The sequence below is a fragment of the Ochotona princeps genome, chromosome 4 (assembly GCF_030435755.1).
Source record: "Ochotona princeps isolate mOchPri1 chromosome 4, mOchPri1.hap1, whole genome shotgun sequence".
Classification (NCBI taxonomy): Eukaryota; Metazoa; Chordata; class Mammalia; order Lagomorpha; family Ochotonidae; genus Ochotona; species Ochotona princeps.
In genome coordinates, this window is record NC_080835.1 from 24777346 (window position 1) to 24804978 (window position 27633).

Consider the following 27633-nt stretch of genomic DNA (forward strand, 5'->3'; position numbering starts at 1 on the left):
TAGCAGTAGTAGTAGTAATAATAAAATCTGTGGGCCCACTGGCACAGAGAGAAATGAAGATTCTGCCTCTCTTCTCTTAGTCCCGATCTGAGACCGGAAAACTGCTTCACAGGTGTTGTCTTAGTGGTCTGACCTCTTGAAGTCTTCGGGGGAAAGGCAAATACTCCCTTTATGCAGCTGACAGATTTGAAACAGAGGCTGCAGGACCTTGCTCCCCATCCAGTGCAAGGCCAGTGGCTGCAACAGACATTTCCCTTAACATGCCAAGCTTCTCAGACATGGTACTGAGACGTGTGGTTTTGTGAGACCCTGGTGGAGGTACTGATGGGCTCTGGCCACCATCATGTCCCATTACTGAGTCCCCTCAAAGGACATCCCAGTCCAGGTATGTTCTACTTCTGTCCTGTTTGGCTGTTGACAGAAGCTACTTTTTTTTTTTTAATTTTCCCTGTGAGAGTGGAATGGAAATAAATCCCCTACTTCACTGCAGAAAAAATATGTGCTTATTTAAAAATTCTGACAATATAGAGATATATAAAATAAAAATAAAACAGGTTGTCTTCCCTGAGCAATCTTGGTTCCTATAGGAACCACCCTTAAAAATGTGATGTATATCCTTCCAGACTTTTCTCTGTGTGTGCAAACCTGTTTTCTGTTTATCATTATTTTAAGCCAGTGGTCATCAGATGGGGTGCTCTTACATTCCATACCCAGCTGCCACTCTGCCTGCTTGTATGCTTGGCAGTGTCTGGAAAGCATTGATTGTCATGTTTGTGGAGGTGGCATCCAGTGAAGAAAGTCCAGAGATGCTGCTGAACATGTGTGATGCACAGGGTGGTTCCCGTACTAAGGCTGTCTGGCCTAGTGCCAGGATTAAGAAACCTGATATTACATGTACATGAATTGAAGTCTGAAAGACACATTTACAACTTCTCTACTCTGTTCATATTCTAGTTATTTTTTCGACGTGGGCCTATATTGTCTACGTCCTGTAAGAACATGGTGGTTGGGTATTCTGTAACACAGCTGAGTGCACATCCATGTGTTCATCTGATTCCTTGGGAGGAAACTGAGGATTGTTTTTAATCTCTTGCTATATGACAAGGGTAACAATGGATAACCTCACATGTATTTCTTGATATTTTGGAAAAATAAATGCTTAAATGCTGAACTGTTGGTTCTAAGTCAAGCATCTAGCTTTTAAAGAATGGATGCCTACTGCAAAAACAACAACAAAACCACATGGAAAAGTTAGGATCTAGTCTCATCAAGCTGGACATGGATTTATTTTCAAAGGAATTCCAGCAGGCTTGGGAGATGGTTCTTGTTCAGACTTTGAGAATGAGATACAATCAGGAAGTTTGGCTTCCTTCCGGTGGCCGAGTGGGTGTAATGGGACAGTTGTTCAGGGCTGCTGTCCCCAGACCTCATCTTCCCTAGAATGTTTCATCAGAGGGAAAGCTTAAATCTGCTCTCAAGTGACCTCCTGGGAAGTATAACATGGAGAGTTTCCCCATCCTTCACTTTGGGACCAAGCTAGCCTTCTGCCAACACCTTCAGTGACCTTCAGCCTCCCTGGGCCACCATGTAAGAAACTAGAGTCCCTTCTTTCCTCTGAAGTTTCCTGTTTCTTTGTATGGGACACAGCAACAAAGTAAGTCCTTGAGTAAATGGTCAGAATCTTGTTTTGAGAAAGTGGAGAGCAAGGGATTCATCACCCTGCTCCAGTTTCCATGTTGCCTTTGTTCCTCTGGCCCAGTTGACGAGGCCGAGACTTCCCCCAGCATCCTAATGAAGGCCGATGAAACAAGCTAACGCTCAGGGCACAATGCTCACACTGCAGGCTCTGATGCGCCTTTGAACAAAACAAACCGGCCTCCACCAATTAAAAAAATGGTGAATCCAGATTCATTGGGGTTTTGGAGCGTCAGAGGAGTTCCCACTGACCTGTCCCAAACTCTGGGAAGAAAAGAACCCAGGATGAGAGGCACACTTTAAACTCCGGCTTCAAAGGGCTGACCCGCATTTATCTTCTGAGGAAGTATGGGAACGTTGGGTTTTCATGGGAGCATTGATGCCGATTCAGGGAGCTTATGCTGAAGACCCTAGTGGGTAGTGCCCGTCTCATCATAAGCAGCTAAGCAATTTCATTAGTGTGGGATACATTCTAATTGTTCTGAGAGCTCTGAGCTGAGGCATTTGAAAAATTGCATTTTTTGGTTGCAAAACGATATCCTCAACACACAGGAGACAGGTACATCATTGTCCAGCATAATCAGGTGCACTTTAAGTTCAGAAAGAGCTCAGATTGACCTGGAACAAGTCATTGCCCTTGAGCAAATCATTTAACTGCTATAAGCTTCCCCATTTTCCCCTTTTATAAGTTCCAAAAATATAATATCAAATCCCTCTTAAGGTCTTTTGGGAAACAGAATGAAGTGATCAACATAAAACTCTTGAGTTAAGTAGTAGGAGCCACTGTTAAGGCTTTTGTGCCCCTGTTTGGCAGAAATCAGGAGATTCTTCAGAGAACAGGATAGGGCATCAGCACTAGTTTCTATAACCTGGATCACTTTGACACTCCATTTCTAAGTCCCGGGTATAGAAAAACATTTTTTTCTAACTTTCCTTTGCCAATTGATCTTCCCAAGTCACTACTAGCCACTATGTGTTGCTGTCACCATACTGGTGTACAAACTTAAAAGATTTGGTTCCAACAGGGCAAGTAGATGTTGTTGGTTCCCTTGTAAAGAAATCCTAGGAACCACGTGAAGACACCCACATGGAATATGATGAATGTCACTGGACAACTGGGAGAAACAGAACAGTGTTGGAGGGAGCTGCATTTGGACACTGCAGAGTCGGCGATCCAGAGAGCCATGTTACTTTATCGTCCTCTCTTGTGGGATTTCACTGTCCAGCTATTTAATGTATAGTGTGCTTGGTAGCCAATTTCAAGTCCAGGGCTCCAGAGCAATGTTTGTGTATGTTAATAGAGGATAGGAGAGGAAAAAAAGAACAAGTAATGTATTCTAAAGTGGATGTGGGGGTTATAGAGATAACTCCATGGAGAGTAGTCCTAGGGAATTCATAGTTAATATCCATAAGATGTAGATAACTAAAAACTTCAGAGATTGGAAGGGTCCCAGGAGGACCATTAGCTGGTAGGCTGATGACTTTATGCACTTTTTTCTGGTGCTCCCATTGACTCACCCTTCCTAACATGGAAATAAATTTCTGACATCCTTCTTGGAATATTTACAGGAATGTGATCTAAAAACAAAAACTGTCACTGAACACAGTAGAAGCTAACCTTTTGTAGTTATCAAGAAGTGTATGTGTGTGTACTTTAATTCGGTGTGAAATTTTATTTGGGTTAGTCACTTTGGGTGAACCTGAGTCTATACAGGCTAAGCCATATCTTAGCATTGACTCTGTTGGATTCCAGGATGCCTGGAGCCTCTTAACCAAAGCATTTCCATGTCTCACAGAGTTAGATGCTTGGGGATTATCCTTTGAATAGATACATTTTATTTTCAAGATTTCTTTATTTTGTTAGGAAGGAAGATCATATTTACAGAGAGAAAAATAGACAGATCTTCCATCTGCTGGTTCATTCTCCAAATGGCTGCAGTGGCCAGAGCTGAGCCAATCCAAAGCCAGAAACCAGGAGCTTCTTCCAGGTCTCCCACATGGGTACAGAGTTCCAAGCCTTTGGGCCATCCTGCACTACTTTCTCAGGCCAAAGGTGGAGAGTTGGAAGGGAAATGGAGCAATCAGGACATGAACTGATGCCCATATGGGATCCTGTGCTTGTGAGGTGAGGATTTAGCCATTGACCATTGTGCCAGACCTGAAGAGATATCTTTTGCTAATCAGCAATTGTTTTACCTTAGAAAGTACTCCAGACAAATAACATGAGGAAAGTGAGGCCACATCCACAGTTTTCTGCGCTCACTGACTCCATGGAAGCTCAGACTGTGGAAGCCCAGACCTTGACTGCTTTGCCCAAGATTTGCTTCCACTTGCCTGCTCCTTGATAAGATGCTCTTGGCTTTTGATTCGGTAGATGAGGTCATGCAGGCAGGGTATGATGAGGAAAGAAGGTTGTATGTGGGCTCTGATTTAAAGGTAAGTCTGCTCACTGAGGGATGATGGAGGGGTGAAAGGAGTAGAGGAATCAGGAGAGCAAATCAGAATCAACTTCCGATGGGAATAAAAGTGCCTGCCATTGTGAGTTCTGAGATGGACTCTAGTTTGTAGAGGCTATGGAGCCTCTGCTTTTGCTTAGGCGCTCACCACCCATCCCTGTCACTTCAGGAGATGACAACTTTCTTGAGTTACCTGTGCACAAACAAACAAAACCCAATTGCATTGTGCTTTCTATTCTTGATCCAGGCCAGGCTCTGTGCATTTTGTGGCACTGCCCATTTAATTTTTTCTACATTGAGATGGACAGCTGCTTAGACTATCTCTACTTCATGAATTTATCTAACTAAACTTTTAAAAAAATATAGCAGGGCTATACAGTATGTTTTTTCTGCTCCTTCTGACAAAGCCACAAAAACAATCCCAATCTTAGCCCTTTCCTGGTGCAAAGACAATGTCATATGCCCACAATTTCTCCAATAAGACCTTTGGTAACAGTGACTTGAATATGAAAAATCTTATGTTCTTGTATGTCAGTCTCTGAGTAGGGTGACCTAGGACTCAGATATGCTCAGGAGCAGAGAACCCTGCTGCAATTTTATGCTCTGTGTCCCAGAGGCTAACCATAACATTATTGGCTTGGTCATGTTCATAGTAAACATCCCTTCTCTCTCTCCTTTCCTTTGGTAAAATAAAACTTACACTCTCCCCTCTTGTGCTAGGAGATAATAAAGAAACATTCTGAATTTCAGGAAGCTTCAAGGAGACTATTTTACTAAGCTTATCCAGTAGGACAGCTCAGCTGCTATATTTATGTGTATTTATGGGTTATTTGCTGTATTTACGTGTGTTTACTCTATCCAATGGAGATGCGATTTTGAACTTAAATAACCAGGACTTTTTGAAAAATTTTCAAGTTGACCTTTATCTCAGGCAGAGGAAGTTTGAGTAGTTTGATTAAATAGGCCATCCAAACACCGGAAAAGTAGTGTTCGAAAGACACAGTGTACCAGGGCCAAAGACAATACTGATTAAGATCAAATAGCTAATTGTAAGCCTCAGCCTCCAAATTGCTGCCGGATGAATAAATAGCAGTGTGTGCAATCCAAGCATAATTTCACATGGATACTGTCTCATTCACACCCACAGAGGGCTGGAAAGCACTAGAGAGGCAATATTTCATACCCTGGAAAGGGATAGGAAGTTTTCAGTGGAGATTATGTCAGATACTGTCATTATTCCTACTAGGTGAAGACTTCCATAGAACAAAAACACATTTGGTTTGTTCCAGTGGCACCAAGCTGAAATGTAAGCTGGGCAAGAATAAAATGAGAAAGAGGTGAGACGCCATTTGAGGGTTGTCTCCTGATGTTGGCCTCATGCTAAGTCAGGTTTTCAGGATGAACAAAGCAGCAAATAGAAAAGTTAATGCCTTTCCCAAGCAGAACCACAATTCTGTCACAAGTTGTTTCCTTGATTCTGGTGATGAGTGAGTAGCGGTGGATACCAAGAGTGTGTTAAGAATTGAGCCCACCATTTTGGTGTCCCCAGCATCTCCACCTTCTACATAATGCAATGCATTACATTCATTTTGGTTTGCTTCCTTTACTCTTTTGGTTCTGAAATCAGCTCTTTTTGAACATACAGAATAGTATCCAGATTTAGTTCTTTTTGCTTTCATAAACATTTCATTAGCATAGCATTTACAAAAAGACACATGCTTTCTGTGTATAGTTTTAGATTTGAATACAAGCAGGGCACAAATAATAAACATTAAATTAAAACAAAAAATAAGTTAGGGGCAGAACTAAAACATCAAAGAGAGAAGAGTAATGGATGAGATGGAGGTGCAACAAAAAGGAACGCAAGTTCAGCTGGAAATGAAAAGGTTCATTGCATTTTTATCCTTTCTTCTTCTCTTGGGATGGATGCTGAGGAAATGTGGTTCATTTCAGCTTTGTAAATTACAGAAGGGTTAAATTTTTTAAATACTTTAGATCTTTCTAAAAACTAGATCCTTCCTTCTAGCCTGGAAAAAATTATGATAACTGGGTTTCATCTTGTATGCACTGTTACTGTGCCTATCAACCCAATCAGCTTCCAACCTTATGTTTTTTTCTACTTTTGACTCTCAAGAGCCCCTGGTTCATGGAGATGGGCAGACTTAAGGCATGAGAAGTTAACATTGCTCGCTACATCATCTTTCAATACTCGATCGTTGGCAGTTGGTAGGTCCCTTGCCCCTTGAATGGGATAGCCTTGAGGTCAATCTCCTACTGTCATCCACAGCTGCTAAATACCACTGCACCTCAGTTTTCCCTTGTGGTAACCTGTTGACCATGCAAACTTTCTTGTCTTATTCCTCTTATAGCCTCTGTCTAAGACTACCATCTAATAAGCTATTCGCCATCAAAGCTTTTTCACATAGGCTGTGTCTGGGAGAACCCAACTTAAGGTACCTCATGAAAGCATTTTTCTGGAGAGCTAACTTCCTGGAAGCCCAGAGCTTTGTTATCCAGGATGTCTTCCTAGACAAACAGAGCCAATATTTTCTGTGCTTAAATACAGATGGGTGATGTAGGCTCACAATATGATGGAGGCTGGTAAATTCCACAACCACTGTATACAGGTTAGAGATCCAGGGAGAGCCAGTGATGCAATTAGAAAGCCAGAGAGCCAATGGACTAGATTCTAGTCTAGGTCTGAAGGGTGGTAACAAATAGAGCTGAGAACAAAATATAAATGTTGCAGGCCAGGCCGCCAGAGAAGACCAGACTCTCCTTTCACTTTATATTTTGTTCTATTTATGCCCTAAATAGTTTGATGATGCTTATCCACACTAAGGACAGCAATTTATCTTTTTAAAGATTTATTTATTTTTATTTGAAAGGCAGATTTTACAGAGAGAAGGAGAGTCAGAGTGAGAAGCTTTTCCCTTCACTGGTTGATATCCCAAATGGCTGCAATGGCCTGAGATGAGCTGATCTGAGGCTGGAAGCCAGGAGCCGCTTTTGAGTCTCCCACATGGATACAGAGGCCCAAGGCCTGGAGCTGTCCTTTGCTGCTTTCCTGGACCATCAGCAAAAAGCTGAATTAGAACTGGAGCACCTGAGACACGAACTGGCATCCATATAGGATGCGTGTGCCACAAGGTAGAGGTTAAAACTGCTGCGCCTCCATTCTGGCCCTAGCAATCCCCTTTATTTATTTTATCCGTGATTAGACACACCCAGATATAATGCTTCACTGGATCTGGTATTGCCTGATCTAGTGAGATTAACCCATAAAATCAGTGATCATGGTCAACTAATCACCACTTTGCACTTAAAAATAATAAACCTTCATCAATGCTGATTAATGTTTTAGTGTTACATTATCTGAAAAACACTAAAATATAAATCAACTGTATTATTAATGTAAACACTAGTTAGACCCAAGAATTACACGCACACACACACACTTCCATTTTTTTCTCTCTGCAGAAGAGCCAACACAGTCCTTTAGCAAGTTGGGACATGGGAGCATGTGGAGACCACTGTGTTCGTGTGGATATAGTCAGTAATTGTTTTCAAAGACTTGCACTCTCAAAAAGGATTTGCTTAAACTGTGTTATCTAACAGTTTTCAGACAGGGATTGGAAAATGGCTGCTCCCATCATAAAGAAGCATCTCTGGGCATCATTTGATGGTTTCATGCTTCGGAACCATGTTCCTGACTCACTAGCTATACTGCATTAACTGTGTCACTGGTGAAGTGGTGATCTCTGTATTCAGAGTTCTGTCCAGTGCCACAGTGAGAACATAAATAGATGAAATTGAGAAAACTGATTCCAACTCAGCTCCAGTGACACACATAAATTGGAGTCTGCTTCCATTTTCCTTTCCTTCCTACCTATAGATTAAGTTTTTCTTTCAGACAACAGGGCAGGTTGGATAATATAAACTCAGCTCAGTCAATTGTATGTTGCAATGCAGATCTTCATAAACTTCTGCAGCTAGCTGGTATTAGCTGAGTTCTCCATGTCCCAGTGCAATTAATTTAAGGCCTGTGTGATTACCTTTATTTTATTCCTTAGATAGGATCTTACCTCCTGATGCAATTTTGAAGCAAATCTGATAAAGGTATTGGCCATTTGGGAAGAAGTAGTGTTGTTTATGCATTTTGCTCTATTTCTGTGCCAGAAGGAGTAGAGTAGGTCCATAGGGATATGACTGGATTTCTAGAGTGACATACCTTGAAGTACTAGTTGAACTATTAACACCTCCTCTTTTTTTTTTTTTTTTGTTATTTTTGGTTTAAAAAAAATTTGTTTGGGTAGCATTTGACCTGAGGAATAAGTAATTGGAAGGAAGGCCTTGAACCATTTTTGAAAAAAAATGAGTTTTTAAGTAAAGCTGGAGATAGCTTTGAGATTTCTGAAAAACCACAGAAGAATAAGCCTGTATTGACATCACTTCTATTTTTGGATGTAAGTGAAAAACCTCTATGTTAAAGCTACAGAAAAAAACATTTGCTAATGCTTTATTCAGCTGAGCACAGAAGAGGCACTCACTAAATATGTGATGGTGCAGGAAATTAATTAATCGAAGCAATAACTTAGAGCATTTCATCAACACTTCGCTACAGGGTGATATAATGGACTTCTGAAAGACAGAGTACTAATTGCAGTCTTTGGTTTTCAAGGACTTTTTACAACACTTGTTTCCAAATCTGAATTTTCAACTTAGATATCTAGGCAAAAAGGAAAAAAATTCCATGTTAAAATTTCAAACACACTCAAGCAAGGTTATTGTTGTGGTTGTCATGGTGGAGAGTGAAATTCTACGCATGAGTTTGTTATCTCTTCACACCTGAGCTCTGTCCTGAGTTTGTGACTCTCTGAGAATAAAAAGGTGAGTCTACTCCCGAGGTTAGGTCTGGAGAGTGTGGACGTTGTTTTATCACAAGCAGTATTGTTGATTTGATGGTCTAGAAAAGCAGTGGTATTAGTGGGAACTAAAATTTAGTTTTCCAAAATCTATCTTCATGTTGCCCATAAGTACTCCCTGGTGCTGCCTTCACCTTGCCTGCTTCTCATGTCCTGCTGGATCTTGTCACTTCAGCAGGTTTGTTGAGTCTGATTCTCTGTGAATTAGACAGATAGGAGAGGACAAGTTGTAACTTTATTTGCTTTAGTCAACTTAAATCACATTCGAAGACCTGTGATTCAGTCTTGTGAGAAATTCAACTTAAGTCATTGCCAGGGCAACCTCTGGGAAGCATTGCTTATATCGCACACTGTTCCAAATCAGCAGAGCCAATTGCTGATGGTGGACTTGGGTCCACACTGTCCAGCTTATCTTAGAACACCTGGTCCTTTCAAGCAAAGCATCTCAAGCTGTGGTAGGGCTGGTGTAGGTCAGAGAGTTTGTAGGACTGGAGAGCCTCTAAGAATGATCTGGCTTTTTGTTGTTGGCCAATCATCATTTTAAAGATTGCATCATCACACAACAGGGCTAGATTCCTAGAGCTAGGAATACTGTCATTCTGAAGTCCCACCACTTCTAGGAGTGCCACTGAGGGTGGCTCTGATTTATTAAAGAAAATACTCCCAGGATGTACTAGCAAGAGTGTTTTGGGCTGGACTCCCAGGCTCAATCTTATCCTATGAGGGTTTAAAGAGTGTGAATTAACACCTCAAGAAATAAGAGTTGGGTTTTTGCACTTACACACTCTTCATTCATTGGCTACAGGCAATCTAAGATAGGTTTGGCTGGGGGTAATCAGAGAGAGACAAATTCCTAAAATTTTTCAGCTTTTCTCTTGAGCAAGCTTGTGCCCATGACCAACGCAGGGCTCTGAAAGTTGCAGGTGTCAGTTCCCAGCAGTGAAGCCCACATGCAGGAGCCAAGGAAGGGCCTGCTGAACTGAAGGATATGGGACCTTTAGTGGGACACCAGTGGGGTCCCACCAAGAACTATCACATGTACTTTGGTAAAGTGGCATCAAAATGAACCATATCATCTTGCTGCTCTGAGAAAACAGGAAAACAAGGAGAGTTTTTTTTTTTTTAATTTTTTTTTTTACGTAACAGACAAATGCTCTTCCAGTTTCTATTTTGGTTCACACAACAGCATGTGATAGTATTATAGACTCACTGTACTTAATGTCTCAAGGCTGAGTCCCCAAAGTAACAGGAAGGCATGCTATTAATTATTAATCATGAAATACTTTACATAGCAAGTCAGGAACCAGTGCTGCTTCATGTGAGAGATATAGATGTTTTAGATTTCATTTGGCTTTGCATGAAAACATCTATCACCCATGGTGAACAAATGAAATATAAAGCACTTGAAAAATCAAACATGAATCTGTTCATTGAGAGACAAGAGAAGGTATAAAGGATTCTAAAAGGAGAATGTTATAGGGAGAACAGCAATCACTTTGAAATCTAACAATAGGGAGGAGCTCTGATGAGACACAGATGGCCTACGTCCACATCAGGTAGATGTCTAAACTGGGAATAAAAAGCATGGATGGAGAAAGTCCTTGAATTTTCTTCAAAAGCATCATAGGAGAGTGTGCAGCTTTAGCAAATGCAGGAAAGAAGGGAGAGAAGAGAGAATAATTTCTATTGGCTGTTTGATACAGGGATAGAATTTTAAGGCTTTATTGCGCAGGATTAAAAGATACGAATATAGAGACACTGTGGTTGGTACCCAGTAATCTAAATCAATACAGTGGATCCAGGTCTGGAAGCCCATTATAGATGGGCATTACAGTGAACACAGGAAATGGAATGAACTATTGTGTTGTTCTTGGCTAAGTACCAGGGGCCTTTAGAATTTTCTGTAAGGTGTATTAAATTTGGGGGATTGGTGTTTAAAAGTAGTTGAGTGTTCAGGAAACAAAGGCAAGCAAAAGAAAAGGAAGCTATGTTATTTTAATTACTCCTAAAACCCAATCTAGTTAGGTATATGTTATTTCTATTTTAAAATGAAGACAGAAAGGACTGTGAAGTAATTTCATCAAGTCATTTTCATACAGTCTAGCTCACTTAGTCGAAAAATGAATAAAACTAAACTTTTATCCATTTTGCCCACCAAAAATATTTTATTGAATGACCAGTGCTGTGGCATAAAAGGGGAAGTCACCTCTTGTGGCACTACCATCCCATATGGGCACTGGTTTGAGTCCTGGCTGCTCCGCTTGCAATCCAGCTCCCTGCCAATGTGCCTAGCAAAGCAGTGGACGATAGCTCAAGTCCTTGAATTCCTGCACTCATGTAGGAAACCCAGAAGAAGCACCTGACTCCTGGTTGCCAACTGTCCCAGCCCTGAGTGATGTGGTCATTTGGGGAGTGAACAAGTAAATGGAAAATCTCCCTCTCTACCTCTCTCTCCCTTCTTCTCTCCTTCTGTCTCTCTTTTCTAATGCTGCCTTTCAAATAAACAAATACATCTTCAAATTAAAAATATATATAAATTTATTGAGCATCTACTGTGTGTTTGTTCTGGATGCTGAGGAAGCAAATAGTCATTTGAAATAATATCAGTAAAAAAAAAAAAGAAATAATATCAGTATGGTCCTGAAGGTCATTTTTCTTCTACCAGAGGCTGATATTAGATTTATTTAAATAATAAGTATTATTCTATGGTTTTGCAAGATATTGAAGTGATTGAGAGTGTACAGGAAGGCACACAAAAATCATGAAAATTTTAGGTTTCATTTGCTGAAACCTAGGGGTTTCCCAGTCATTTCACTGATTCTTAAAAAATCCTAGCAGAAACAATAAAATAACAAGTAAGTTTATGGTTACACTTGATGGTTATAAAATTCCAAGAAAATATAAAGAAGCAGTGGTCATTCTTGATGTTACAAGACAGAGGTAATGATGGTAATTATTTTAAGTATGCTGTTCTAGTTTCCCTTTGGACATCTAAAAACATATTTTTGTGTGGATTTCTTAATGCTTGGGCTTTCTGAATTTATAGATTATGTATTTTATCAATATAGGAAAAGTATCAGTTATTATCTGTATATATTTTGTTTCTTCTCCCTTCTGCTACTCATGTGGAAACCCAATTATGTGTATTTTTATTAACTTTTTCAATATATAAGTCATGCCTCTTAAATTTTTCTCTACAGGTTTCACCATTTTGTGTTTCATTCTGAAGTTTTAATTTTAAGCCTTCTTTTAGTTTGATAATTTTCAGGCGCTGAGTTTTTATTTTCTTATCTCATACTTACTTTTCAGTTTTGATTTTTCCTTTTTTTAAAGTTTTCAATCTTTCATTTCCTTGAGTATATTTGACATGGTTATTTTGAGTTGTGTCAGATAATTACATTGTCAGGATTCTTTAAAGACTTGTTTTCCTTTATTTTTGTTGATTTTCAGCTATGTAGTCTTCCTTTATATTTGAGTCAGTTTGGGTTGCTACACCAGGATATTATAGACTGGGTGACTTAAAACAACCAACATTTATTTCTCACAGTTCTGGAGGCTGAGGAGCCCAAGATCAAGACCCCGGAAGATTCATTGTCTGGTGAGGGCCTACTTCCTGGTTCATAGATGGCTTTCTGGTTTGCTCTATCCTTACACAGTAGCAGGAGGGCGAGAGAACTCTTTGGGCTCCCTTTGATAAGAGCACTAATCCTGTTTGTGAGGGCACCACACTTGTGGCTCAAATACTTCTCAAGGGAATCACTCCTAGTGCCATGATACTGGGGCTTACAGTTTCAGTGTATGAATCTGGGCAGAGAGGAATCAAACACTTAGTAGAATGAACTTTCCACTGTATCCTGGCTCTACCCTAATGATGTTCCATGAGCAATAACCCAAAATCAAGTACTAATGCTCAGGGTTGTCCAGCTTAAGATCTCATCAAGTGTATGGAGCCTCCTTGATTTGATGATAGATTTGCTGGAGTTGAGAGCAAGGATATGGTATATAAAAGTGGACATGTGGTATCAGAAATGTCAGTGTGCACATCTCAGAATTATTTAACTATAGGAGTATCCCTCAGCCTTGCTCAGAGGTGTTTGCACATTCTAAGTCAGTCTTTAAATCATCTGTTGAAGCCCATTAGTGAGGAAAGAGAGGATTTGAATTGCCATAAATCTTTAACTCCAAGAGCTCAAGTACACCCAAATTTCCTGCTAGTTAAATCCACGTTAGCTATAGCAAAAATGTAACTTAAGAAACCCTTGCAGTGGCCAGTCATGAAGTCTACTAGCCTGGTAGAACAAGGAATCACTTCTTTTCAAGGGAAGAAAAACCCAGTGATCAGGCTAAACATGAAAGCCCATCATAGAAAGCCCATCATTCTGCTAATACACCCTTATTTTCTGCCTTGGCTGATGTAGCCGCAGTAGAGTTCATTTTTCTCTCTGAATTCCAGGACAGATCTTGAATGTCACCAAATCTTTCTTAGCTATGAGCTTTAGCAAAGCTCAAAATGCCTGAGGAACAACATTAAAATTACATGAATAGCTCTTGGATAGACTGTCTGGCCACAGTTTCAAATACCTGTTAGAGCCATGCAGCAGGGCTATGACCTAGCAAGGGGTATGAGCCCTTACCTCAGGAAAGAGCTATTTCTCAACTCCAGCTAATTGTTGTCAGGTAAGAACACAGGTACAGGGCTTCCGGCAGCAAATTGTGTTAGAAGCCAGTAACATAGGTTTTTATGTGGAATCTCCCAATTTTTGTTTTCAAGTAAACATACTTTAAAAACTGTAAGTGTAACACACCTTGATTCTGAACTGTTTGCATACTAGGACTCCTGGGGGTGCCTTTTGGGCTACATGTTCTTGACTGTGTGAGTCCGTACTGGAAGAAGGGAGTCCCATCATGAAAGCTACACAAGCTGGTTCCTCTGCCTCCTCCTCCCACGTTGCAGAGCCATTCTTGACAGTATAAGCACCAGGGTTTTCTGAGTTCACTTGAAGAAACAAAAATGTGTTTCCCTCCCCACACCATTTCAATTAAAAAAAAAACAACAGCTTTCTTGATGAAGTCCTCTTTTTACTCTTAAAATAGGGATTATAGGTTTACAAAGTATGAAAATGGCTTGTATTACATAACCTAAGAGCACACAGAATGTCATTGAGACCATCTGCCTCATGGTCTATGGGTAATCTTGGAGTGCACAAACCATTAATTTGGCTTATTATAGCAGTCTTGCCAAATAACCACATGCAAAAGTTATTAATTTACTTTTGATTCTCAAATATTTTTGACATGTTATCTGAATGGAGATTCTTTGCTTGCCTGCAGACAAGCTGATAACTAGCTTGGAAGGTAACAGGGACAGGTATAGGAAGAAAAACCTGTCAAAGGTGTAATTGCATTGCATGGGGCCTGTTTTACAGGGATGAACCTGTGTCTTAGAAGGAGCTATTAAGAAGGAACCAGGGAGACTGATACAGCACTTGGTACCCAAGATCAGTAATTACAGGCTGAATTCTTTGCCTCACTGTTTCCCTGGGCATGTGATGGTCAGTTCGGTTGCATAATCTATTTGAGAAAAATGTCTTTTCTATCTGATGGAATATTCCCAGCCTATATTTAAAACCATGTTTAGTCCTCAGAATAGCTGGTGATGCCATTTCTACTTTAAATTAGTTGTTTAGTGGGAGTGAAAGAATAGAAATGTTTCAGTAATGAAAATTCAATTTTTAAAAATCTTTCAACACATATACATTTTGTGATCAGGAGAAATTTGTTTCTTCTCTGCAGTGATAGTGTTCTCTAGTAATTTTTAATTATGACTCTCAACACACAATGCATTTCATTCCTGGAGATGAAATATAAAATCTAAATTTATTCTATATATGCACTCTTATTTTAGTCAGTTCTTGGTTTTGGATATCACACAAACAAAAAACAGAACACTGTAATTGCCATGATTTAGGAAATGAAGCAGATAAACCAATAGCCATGAAAAGCAACAACCCAGATGCACTATCAGAAAAGCCTAGGTGAATTATTTTGTCCAGACCTGCCTATGTCTCACAGTTTGCGAAAGAAAAATGAACAAGATCAGCCAGATTTGGTGTCAAATTTAATTATATATAGAATGAAATATTTCTCAATTTAAAAATACAACACTGCAAGGGAAGACATGTCTTATACATGCATTTTCTATTAAAAGGTTTCTCTTGGTAATTCTTTTCAGCACCACTTCTAGCACCATATTTTTAATTCACTGAAATATGAAAAGATTCTATTCTAAAACTGGATGACTCAGACTTATAACAGTTCTTTTCTTCTTTTCACTTTTAGCCCTCGAAGAAAGAAACTGCTCAGATCCTGGGGGGCTAGTCAATGGGTACAAGAAAGTAACAGGAGGCCCTGGACTTATCACTGGGCACCATGCAAAGGTTGGCACCACTGTATCCTTCTTTTGTAACAACTCATATGTTCTTAGTGGCACTGAGAAGAGGACTTGCCAGGAGAATGGAGAGTGGTCAGGAAAACAGCCCACCTGCATAAAAGGTAACTTATCAATGTTCCAGAAATCTGTAGATAGAGATGGGGCTGCTGGACTTTTTGGAAGCATCCACTGAATGTTTTTAAGTCCCTGGAAATGATGGAATTATTTTTCCCCTCATGTTCTCCCTGGAACACTAAATAGCCCTTAGGTTGCAAACATGGTGTGTGGAAGGAATGGCAAGGATGAGAGGGGAAAATTCCCACTGTACCTGTCCACCCTAGTCACAGCATCCTGAGATAGTCAGGAAGAATGATGTGACACCAGAATGGTTTAGGAAAGATGACAGTACTAAGACTTTATACATGTACCTCCAGAGACAGAATTGAGGTGATTTCTAAACCATGTTTGTACAGTTACATTTATGTAACTATGCAATATAAAGCTAGTACAAGAAATGCAAGAATTGACAAGTCAGCCTATGTGATGGTTGGTTTGAGATGTTAAGATTTTAAAAATAGAGGAAGACACTAATTCTCTGAGTGTTCAAGGGATAACTATAGGAAAAGATTAGTACTATAAGTTCAGAAAAGGAGAAATCATCATTCCTAAATTAGGGATATTGAAGCCAGTAGGATTGGGGCCAGCTTGGTTAGCTGGTATGAACTTACAGATATGAGAAGGAACTGGGAGGGTGCTACAGAAGACGAGATGCAGACAGAAGGGAAATCATCCGGGGGAAGACATGTGGAAATCTGGGAAATAAATTTAAAGCTCTAAATTGGAACCGGAGAAATTCAATGTTGTACAAAGAAGTATGAACCTTCCACATTGGTAGTAGGAATGCATAGTTCTTATTAATGGACTCACTAGTTCCTTCAGGTTAACTACTCCTCTGTTTGGAGGCTGGGAGCAGTCACAATGATCTGTCTGTTTACTGGAAAGAAAAGCATGTTCTTGTCCTAGATTATCCAAATAATTGCCTAAATCCTCGACTTTCCCTTCTGGGTGTTTGTCAACAAACTGAATCATGGGAAAAGCAATGAAAGAGAATAGTTTGTGAAAGGAATAAATCACTTGGGACTTTACTCAGAAGCGACCTGCATCCTCACTAGTACAGATTCTAGTTTTTCATTTCATTAAGTATGGGAATGGTGTAACATATGTCCTTGGAGATTTTTTTTTCAGTTCTTCCCTTACAAATTAATACAACCAAAGTTCTCTAGTTTGCTAATTAGACAAGTGTTGGCTGCTTGATTGGGAAAGTGAGATGGAAAGACCTCTTTTTCACTTGTAAAGAAAGAAAGACTTCAAAAAAAAAAAAACCTGAACTGGACTTTGGGTTGCCTTGGAGTAATTGTTAGGGACCTTAATTTACAGGGAAAGGACGGGGAAGAGTCAGTCCCCCAAGAAGTATCTATGGTTGACAGTGCTGTGTGGTTTCAGATTAGAACCTTCTAATTTCCTCTGTGAGATGTATTTAATAATACTCACTTTGGCTTTTATTCCATTTAAATTCAATCTTGCTAATACTATCTTCAGAAATAGGTAATCCAATCTGTTAACAGCATTTGTGCCCAACCACCTATGCTTAACAGCTCCCCAGAAGCACTTACCTACTTGGGTTCTTAATAGGGGATGTTCATGCATGTGAAAGGTAGCATGCTCTCTTGCTCAATAAGATGTCCAGGTGTGACTGGCATGTCTCACCTCTAACAGCCTGGGGAAAGGGGAAGTGGTAGCCACTTAGGGTGGTCAGGTATGAATCTGCACTGGATAATGTGAACACTGAGTATGGTAAAAAGATTACACAGCATTGTCTGTTTTTCCTAGCCTGCCGAGAACCAAAGATCTCAGATCTGGTGAGAAGGAGAGTTCTTCCAATGCAGGTTCAATCAAGGTGAGGTTGATACATCAGAACCCTGCTTTAAAGGCTAGTGAGTTTCTCTTCCACTTCCTTTCCCCATTTGTGTTTGGCCAACTACAATCTGGAGGCTCATAATGACATTTAGTACTAATAATTTTGTGAGATAACAGGGTATGCAAAGTGCTGACTAGTAAGCTTCCAGTATTCAAATGGTAGTAAAGATGTGTAAATTCCACTGGATCATGGGAAAGTGAATGGCTAGAGGAGAGAAAGATTTTCAGATGATCTGTGAGGAACTGGATTATAATATTTATCTTCCTGAAGTTCTTATGTGTTTAATATGAAAGTTTCTGGGCAGAGGATGTTTTTACAAATGTGCCCTGCTATTGTTTAGGAAGACATTTTTGTCAGTAAATGACTATGTGAGGCAGACTGGTAACTGCCAGGAACCAGAGATGAATGAGTACCCACCCCAACCCCCATGAGGGACATGAGCTCTCATGAATTGCCAACCTTTCCCTGGAAAAGACAGAGGGGTGGCGAGGACATGACCATTTCTACTCATCTCTCTTACCTTTTCCTCTCTCTCCACTCCAGTTTCCTGGGGCCTTTGACCCCCATCACTCTCACACAATTTACTTCAAAAATATACTTGTGATTACTTCTATCTAACTTCTACTGTGGTCAATGAGGCCTACGGCATCCCTTGTTTTATTTCTCTGCTCCAGTGTTTGCATGTCAGAGATGTTTCCTGATCCATTTTATTTAAAATAGTAATCACCTCCACCTTGACAAGCAAGCTGACTCCTTTATCCAGTGTTCTCCGGCTTTCATGCTTCTATTTTTTTCTTTGCTTCCCTCTCCACCTGTTTCTTATATACATCATTTTGGTTTATTGTTTAATTTCCCATCCTCTCCATTCCTTCAAAATGTGAGTTATAAGTGCAGGATCCTTATCTGTTTTGCTCATGCTGAAGTCTTATTGCCTAGAACAGTGCCTGCCACATAGCAGACACTCAGTATTTTTTTTAAAGATTTATTTATTTTTATTGCAAAGTCCAATACATAGAGAGGAGGAGAGACAGAGAGGAAGATCTTTCGTCCATCAATTCACTCTCCAAGTGACCACAATGGCCAGAGCTGAGCTAATCTGAAGCCAGGAGTCAGGAGCTTCTTCCGGGTCTTTCACATGGGTACAGGGTCCCAAGGCTATGGGCTTTCCTCAACTGCTTTCCCAGGCCATAAGCAGGGAGCTGGATGGGAAGCGGGGCTGCCAGGATTAGAACTGGCACCCATATGAGATCCTGGCACATGCAAGGCGAGGACTTTAGCTGCTAGATCACCGTGCTGGGCCCAGTATTTTTGAATTACTGAATTGGATTGACAAATAAGGGTTTAATACCTGGTTCTGTCTTCAGTTCTTGATATTCTTGGGCCAAGTTATTAAATTTTCCAAGCCTTACTCTTATTTCTGGAAAAAGAAAGAACAGCAATATTCTTAATATCTCCAAGATTATTATTAGGATTAAATGCAATGCTAATATGAGGGTACTTCAAAAACTTTGTGGGGAAATGAATTAAACATCAGTTTATTTGGGTATAAAAAGATCTTGAAATCCATGCATATCAGAGCATTTCTGAAAGTTCATGAGAAATGTATATTATGAAAAAGAGCCCTACATATGGGTTTTAAAAATTTACAGTACTCTAGTAAGTAGCATCTATTGTTGGCAATATGTGCTGGATGCCCTTCAGAGTACATATGTGTATTAATTTATTCTTAATGTAAACTCTAAGATAGTTATTGTTACCATTTTATTACATGACTATGATGGTGATTTTATTACAGATTTATTGCAGATTGATTTGTAAACTAAAGCTCAGAAAAGTCAAGTAACTTGAGCAAGGTCACGTTACTAGAGGAATTGGCAAAGTTAGAAAGTAAATCGAGTATCTGACCTTAAGGTCTGTTCCTGTATGCACTAGACTTCATGCCTTAAGAAAAGGACTTGGCAAAGCACTTTACACATATATAATTACTTGTCCATGGTAGCTTATGGTAACAGTGAGTTCCAGTGACTAGCACTGACCCAACCAGGTAATCTGGAACAGTGATAAGTCAAAATAGCAACAGATGTATCACTCTTACTCTGTTGATTTCATCCCACTTTTGTCTTTCCCTTTATAGGTGAGGCATTTCCTTACATATGGAAGAATCCTCATCTGCCTTCTTTTCTTGTCTTGGTGATTTCCCTGAGCTGAATTCTCCTAAGTGGGAATCCCCTGAGCTGTTTCAAAAGCCCTCCGGACTTCCTATTTTACAGCAATTTTGTGGAAGATTAGGTGGCAAGGTGCAGGGGTCTCATGTCAATAAGCACAGATGCAAAAGACATGATTTTAAACGTCTTCCTGCAACACAGGAGTCGGGGTGGTGGATGTGTTTCTGTTTTCAGCAACCAGTGATCATCCAAGAGCTGCTGAAGGCAATGCAGACTTCTGATTTGCAAGTCTGGAAATTCCCTGAAATACAGAGCTGGCTTTTGCCATGAGATCAATATTTGCTGAATGGAATCTTGGTTTTGAGCCAAATACTGTGGCAAAATTGGACAGAGATTTCTTTGATGCTAACCTATGGATGTGGTAGAGACGCTGGGGTGGAAGTTGTGATTATGGCATGCTGCCTTAGGTACCACCTTCCTTTACTGTGTGTCCCTGTGCACTTTCCTTCACCTGTCTGGGTTTCCTTTCTCCATTTGCTAAACAGACATGAACACATCAATTCTGATTGGAATTTCAATTTTCCAGTTGACAGTCATTATGCCCCAGTCTACAGTGAACACATGCCATACAATGCTTACACATATACCCCAAGATCCTTGGAATGGCATCTGGGGGCTTCAAGTTCAGGGCTAGTTTGATAACCCATTTCACATTTACACACAACATCTCCATTCCTTCCAATCAGTGTTCCCTGAGAGAAAATTCAATTCTCCGAGGTGAACTAATTACATGTGCTAATTGCCAAATCAAGCCACTGTATCAACACAGTTTAGTTCAAGTCAATTTCTAATATTGCCTCATTATGATGATGTTTAGGGAAATAAGTATGCCTGGATTTCTCTAGGCAAATGGACTCCATTTTCTGTTCTGTTTAATTTTATAATGTGTGTGTGTGTATGTGTGTGAGCGTTTCTGCATGGATAACGTACCTTTGCATAGCAGCTATTATGCTAGATATTATCCTCCATTGTCAAAATCCTTGGCAGTTGTAACCATGCCAAGAATGAAAATGGAGAAATAAAATGAATATTGAGATGTGTAAGAAAATTTGCACAGTGGCAGAAGTGAAATGTTTGCGAGAGAATGAGGTAAAGTGTTTTCTTTTTTCTGTAACCAAATATCTCTGTGGGGTTTGGGTGAATGCTAAAGGGCCACAATAATCATCTCTTGACCTGCTCTTTTTCTGGGATATGTATGCTCACCAGGGAAACACCATTGCATCAACTCTACTCTGTAGCCCTCAGCAAGAAAAAACTCCAGGATGCCCCAACCAAGAAGCCAGCTCTTCCCTTTGGAGACCTACCCCCTGGGTATCAACATCTGCACACCCAGCTCCAGTATGAGTGCATCTCGCCCTTCTACCGGCGCCTGGGGAGCAGTCGCAGAACGTGTCTGAGGACTGGGAAGTGGAGTGGGCGGGCCCCATCCTGCATCCCTGGTAAGTCAAATGCATTCTTGGTCTCGAGCTTTTTCTACCTTCCCTGGCCACCTGTGATCAACGCTGAACCCCACTGACTTCTTAGGAAAGGCCCCTGCCTTTCAATGCTTTCCATAGTTTAATTATGTCTGAATACCATGGTTAGAGGTTCATTTCTTTGACTTGAAATTACAGCCTAGGAGAAACTGACTCATGACACCTCAAGGACATATATGAATTCTTCTTAAAGTTCATGAGAAAATGAATGTAAAAGATGAAAATTAAATGATAATATGCATTTCTGTGAACTTTTGAGGTAGCCTCATACTTTTGTGAGGCTAATTCTATCATATTTACTTGCAAAAAAAAAATAGACGTCACTAAATATCAAGTTAAGGAGCAGTTAAAGGTACCACAGCAGCTTCTGTTACATCATGCTTACCCATTCAAAGCCTCAATTTCCTCATTCATTATCTGATTACATTTTTCATAATTATCATTAATTAGTCCTTGTGATTATGATGATTACTAAGACACTGTTTACTTGTGGAAGTGTCTGGAGTAGGGCCTTGCATACTCTAAGCTACGGTCCCCACTCTTTTTGTGTCAGCAAGAACAGTGCAGTTCAGTTCACTGTAGTCATGGTCATGATACATTTTAATCCACTCACATGCATCATCTCATTTAGTCTCCGCAAAATCTCATTGAGAACATTGTTATTATTCCATCAATTTCACAGGCAAGAACACTGAGGCTACAAAATGATTAGGTGATTTATCCAAAATCATATTGATAGTAAATGCCTGAAATCAGCAATTTGATGGCAAAATCCTTAGATTTTATGGCCAACCATGCTAAGAGAGTTGATTCATATTTAAAGGGTGTAAAATAAAGCAGGTTAGATAACTCAGTGGCCATTCTACCCCAATATAGCACCAATTTTTGCTCTCCTGGTAAAAGGACACTTTCTGATTTGTGTGAGAAGGTCTTAGTTTATCTTATTTAGCTCGTATTTACTCCACAGTCTGTGGGAAAATTGAGAACGCTACTTCTCCGAAGACTCAAGGGACACGCTGGCCGTGGCAGGCAGCCATCTACAGAAGGACCAGTGCAGGCCATGATGGTGGCCTGCACAAGGGTGCCTGGTTCCTGGTCTGCAGTGGTGCCCTGGTCAATGAGCGCACTGTGGTAGTTGCCGCCCACTGTGTTACTGACCTGGGGAAGATCACCCTCATCAAGACAGCAGATCTCAAAGTCGTCTTGGGGAAATTCTACCGGGATGATGATCGAGATGAGAAGACCATCCAGAACCTTCGGGTGAGAAAGGAAGCAAGCTGGGAATGCGGGCTATAGTTCAGTCATCTGCAAGCACAGCAGAGCTGCAGCCTTTTTGCTCTGTCAGCCCTGTCACCTGCACCTGTCAGCAGCCACCCCCGAGCCTGGCCAGGGCCAGGTGCTCAGCGTTGCACATTGACAGACTCTGGCAAAGGGCGTCCAGGAGCTCACATCTGTGACACATCTAAAGACACAGGATTTAGGAGGACTAAACATCATCTGCCTTGTTGAAAGCGTTAAAAATAAGATAAAAAAATAGCTATCATCTATCATTGTGGTTGTCTAAAACTTTATCATCAAAGAGTAAAATATACATGTACTTCCTAGTAGTACATATTATAAATTATAACAAATTAAACATTTGTGAAATTATTTATTGAATGTGTTTGAATACATCTGCTCCACAGATGTTATGTGTTGTCACTGTACGCTCTTAGCCTAGCATAGTCTCTAGTTCCAGGTGGCTTACTAGTCAATGTTTCTTCTGTTCAATTTAATCACTTGTTACCTGTGGGCCCTACCCTAGGTAGACTTTTTGAACATACAGAGATTTCATCTATAATTCTAGTACTCAATTTTGAATTTCTTTCTTCAAAAAGTTTGTTTATTTGAAAGGCAAAGCATGAGAGGAAGGGAAGGAGTGAAGAAAGGAAGAAGGGGGCTCTTCTATGCACTGACTCACTGCTCAAATGCTCACAACAGCCAGGGCTGGGCCAGGAAAAGGTCAGGAGCCAGGAACTCCGTCTGGGTCTCTCACATGGGTGACAGGGAACCAAATACTTGAGCTATCATTTGCTGACTCTCATGAGTGTGCATTTAGCAGGAAGCTGGGTTGAATATAGAGATGGGACTAGTCCCAGAACTCTGATGTTGGATGTTGGCATCTAAGTGGTGACTGAATCTGCTGCATCTTAATGGCTCACCCATGCAGTATATTCATTTCTTTACTTCCTTCCCTCCTCTCTTTCAATCATTGACCCATGGATCTATCCATCCATCCATCAACTCATTCATCCACACATGCATCCATCCATCCATCTACCATTCACTTACCTATCTATCCATACATCCCTCCACCCAGCTTTCTACTCATCTGTTGTTGAGCTCCTACAAAGTGTCCTTCAAGGAAAAATAAACAGAAAAGAAAAGGAACTTTCTTTCTCTGAAGAATCCAGTCTTTGTGGAGCAATGAATCAGTTTTTCATGACTAGGGTGACAAAACAGAAGCTCCGAGAAAATACATCCAAATATATCTGAAGTAGTAAAACATATTGTATACATTTAAACAATTACAAGATGTCACAGATGTAAGCTCCAGGATGTCCCCTTAAAAGAGAATAATCAGCAAGAATGGATAATCAGGGAAGATTTTCTGGAAAGTCCTCCAAAACATTCTAGATGAACTCCCTATCTTACTTTTTAAAGGTAAATAAAATGTTTACAATGGGACAGAGGTTGAGAACTGGTAGCTTATAGATGATCTTTGTCAGTACTTGGGTATATATTTCTTAAAGATTTATTTTATTTTTATTTGAAAGGCAGATTTACAGAGAGAAAGAGTGAGAGAGATCTTCCGTCCACTGGTTCACTCCTTAAGTGGATCCAACTGCTGGAGCTAAACCATCTCAAAGCCTGGAGCCAAGAGTTTCTTCCAGGTTTCCCACCTGGGTGCAAAGGCCCAAGAGCTTGAACCATCCTCTGTTGTTTTCCCAGGCCATAAGCAGGGAGCTAGATCAGAAGTGAAACAGACGGGACACAAACCAGTGCCCATATGGGGTGCTGGTGGTGCAGGTGGAAGCTTATTAAACTACTATGCCATGACACTGGTTCCAGTATTTGGGTATATTTTCTGAATCATTTTTTGCCAACAATTTAAAAATCTGGCATTCATGCTCAGCAAAATTAGCAAACTGGCCTGATTTCTGCATAGAAATTGTTGGCTAGAAAGATTGACCACTTCTCACTTTAGATGGGCATTCCATCATCCACTTACTTACTATCTACCACCTGTCAGGCAATGGTAAAAATATTGGTTTGCAGCCTTGGAAACAGAACAATTGTTCTGTATGATTCCTTGAGTGAAGCATCTCCGAATTGTTGTAGCTGTCTGTTAGACATTTTCTCCTGTCTTGCTGGTTCTGGTTTACTGTGAGTTGGCCATTCATTACTGGTATCTGTTCTTTGCATTTGTAGATTTCTGCTATCATTCTGCATCCCAACTATGACCCCATCCTGCTTGATGCTGACATTGCCGTCCTGAAGCTCCTGGACAAAGCTCGCATCAGCACCCGTGTCCAGCCCATATGCCTTGCAGCCCCCCGGGACCTCAGCACAGCCTTCCAGGAGTCACAGATCACCGTGGCTGGCTGGAACATCCTGGCAGATGTCAGGAGCCCTGGCTTTAAGAATGACACGCTTCACTCAGGGGTGATGAAGGTGATAGATTCACTGCTGTGTGAGGAACAGCATGAAGATCACGGAATCCCAGTGAGTGTCACTGACACTATGTTCTGTGCAAGCCGGGACCCTGCTGCCCCTTCTGACATCTGCACCACAGAGACAGGGGGGATTGGAGCCATGTCCTTCCCAGGCAGAGCATCCCCTGAGCCACGCTGGCATCTGGTGGGACTGGTCAGCTGGAGTTATGACAAAACATGTAGCCACAGCCTCTCCACAGCCTTCACCAAAGTACTTCCTTTTAAAGACTGGATAGAAAGAAACATGAAATGAACTGTCTGCAGGCCCATGGAGAAGCTTTTCCATGTACCCATCTGTGTGTACACGTGTGTGCTGCACTACGCATGGGGATCTGAAGTGTAATTTTGCTTGTGATCTTGGCTTAGCCAGGACTTCCGAGTCAAGGGACCCCACTCAGTGGAGGATGAGTAGAGTTCAGTTTCTAGAGCCCACTACCTTTAAGAATGTTTGGACAATCATTTGCAGATATCAGGGCTTGCAAGGACTGAGTTTGTTTGAAGAAAGCCATAAGAACAGAAAAGAGAAAGTCTCCACATTCAGTTGGCCTGGTGGTCTTCCCTGCTTTCTGTCATGTGAATGTCCTGGTCAGCTTTGGTTGGTGGAGAGCTGACCTGAGGAGATCTTTGCTTCACAGGGCCTCCTTTGAGGTTCCAACGAGACCAAGTTCAAGGAGCTGCCTGCAATGCAGCTTTGCATAGTGGAGTTTGAACATGAGACATGCTTTTCTGTACATTGCCAAAGTACAATCTGGCCCTGTTCTGTTCCAATTTCCTGGACACCTTTTAATAAAACAAAGGTTAGCTTCTGACCCACAAAACAGATTGCTACACTGTTCTATCCGCATGCCATTTTTCTGAGCTACATAGACAAAGCCCAGTGGGTTGGTAATAGTCCTTTAAAATGCATAGAGGGTTGTGGTTCACAAATGGTATTTTTGACAATGGCAGTGCCATCTGTCTAATACCAGGCCGAGGAAAGAAGACTGGTTGTCAGCAGATAAAGCACAAACAGTAGAACTCCAGGCATTCAGTAGTGTCCTCACTAGCTCTTTCATTCTAGATACAGCACAAGCCCATGAATCTTTATGGTATATTTTAAATCCTTGGCATTGGGGTCACATCTGAGTATATCTTTGCACTAGATTTAAATATACCAAGATATTGTCACTTCACTGATTTATGTAGCTCTGTGGGTTTCCTCTTAAGCCCCATTCCTACCTTCCACTGAAAAAAAAAATTAATCTAATCCAATGACATACCTTAAGTGATGTTTTCAGTGACATTCTCCTTTCCAACTGGCATAGTTTGTTGTTGTTGTTGTTGTTTTCTCCTCATCAGTTCTCTCCAAGATAGGTCTTGGAGATGTGTACATCTTTGAACACTGTGACCAGAATGGGGACTCCTGAATTCCTGCAGGTTCCCGGGGGGTATGTTGTGAAATTTTCTCCTTTTTAGGTGTTTTGCTGATGTTTGATGCCAGGGTATGTATATACAGCAATTGTGTTATGTTCTGTTTGTGCGTCCATGAGGCTCAGACGTCATTCCCTCTGAGTTGGCTGTCCCTCAGCTCTTGTGGGGCCAAATATTCCTAAAAGATGGTGGTGTCTCCCATTTGACTCAGGTTTTGATCACTTAGTCTCATGGCTATTAATATGACCTGTTCTGATGAGTAGGGACTCTCAGTGACTCACTCTTCCTCCCTTGGAAGATAGTGGGAGCTTTTCCCTTATCCCTACTACCATAAGAGATCTGGGGGGCCCGGCCTAGTGGTTAAGGTCCTCGCCTTGCACATGCTGGGATCCCATACGGGTGTTGGTTCTAATCCCGGCAGCCCTGCTTCCCATCCAGCTTCCTGCTTGTGACCTGGGAAAGCAGTCGAGGACAAAGCCTTGGAACCCTGCAACCCCCATGGGAGACCCCAAAGAGGCTCTTGGCTCCTGGCTTCGGATCGGCTCAGCTCCGGCCGTGGCGGCCGCTTGGGGAGTGAATCAATGGATGGAAGATCTTCCTCTCCATCTCTCCTCTCTGCACATCTGCCTTTCCAATAAAAATGAAAAAATCTTAAGAAAAGGAGAGAGAGATCTGGGAACCTGTGAGAGGGCATTCTGAGAGACATTTATCTCCTCGAAGCACAAGAAGCAATTGTACCATTCCTTCACCTCACACAAAGAACTTCCCATTCAAGGATGTTAGCATTTTTTTGAAAGATTTATTTATTTTTATGGCAAAGTCATATATATATATATATATATATATATATAGAGAGAGAGAGAGAGAGAGAGAGAGAGAGAGAGGAGGAGTAAGAGAGAGAATTATCTTCCATCTGATGATTCACTCCCCAAATGATTGCAGCAGCCTGTGTTGCACTGATCTGAAGCTAGGAGCCAGGAGCTCTTCTGGGTCTCCCATGTGGGTGCAGGGTCCCAAGGCTTTGGACTGTCCTCGACTGCTTTCCCAGGCCACAAGCAAGGAGCTGGATGAGAAGCGGGGCTGCCAGGATTAGAACTGGCACCTATATGGGATCCCGGCGCATTCAAGGCGAGGACTTAACCACTAGGCCAAAGCGCCGGGCCCACAAGGATGTTAGCTTTGAAGTCAGAGGTAAGAACATATCTGTGTACCAACCTTCTTCTCCATCACTGGTTTCTTTCCTGAGTCAGAAGAATGCCCATAAATCCTTTCTCCTGTCACCTA

The 27633-nt window shown here is 41.0% G+C and overlaps 1 protein-coding gene across 2 annotated transcripts in view; it reads left to right on the forward strand.

Annotated features, from left to right (window-relative positions):
- Positions 1-25745, forward strand: part of PAMR1 (peptidase domain containing associated with muscle regeneration 1) — a 78680-nt gene extending 52935 nt beyond the window's left edge. Inside the window, exons 7-12 of one of the 2 annotated variants that reach the window (XM_004585403.3) lie at positions 12624-12674; positions 15416-15628; positions 17397-17463; positions 20916-21148; positions 22152-22444; positions 24656-25745. In XM_004585403.3, coding sequence (XP_004585460.2) covers positions 12624-12674; positions 15416-15628; positions 17397-17463; positions 20916-21148; positions 22152-22444; positions 24656-25192 — 1394 coding nt within the window. In that variant the 3' untranslated portion in view covers positions 25193-25745. The remainder of the gene's footprint in view (positions 1-12623; positions 12675-15415; positions 15629-17396; positions 17464-20915; positions 21149-22151; positions 22445-24655) is intronic. The other variant, XM_004585404.3, reaches the window with a different exon arrangement.
- Positions 25746-27633: the final 1888 nt, after the last annotated feature.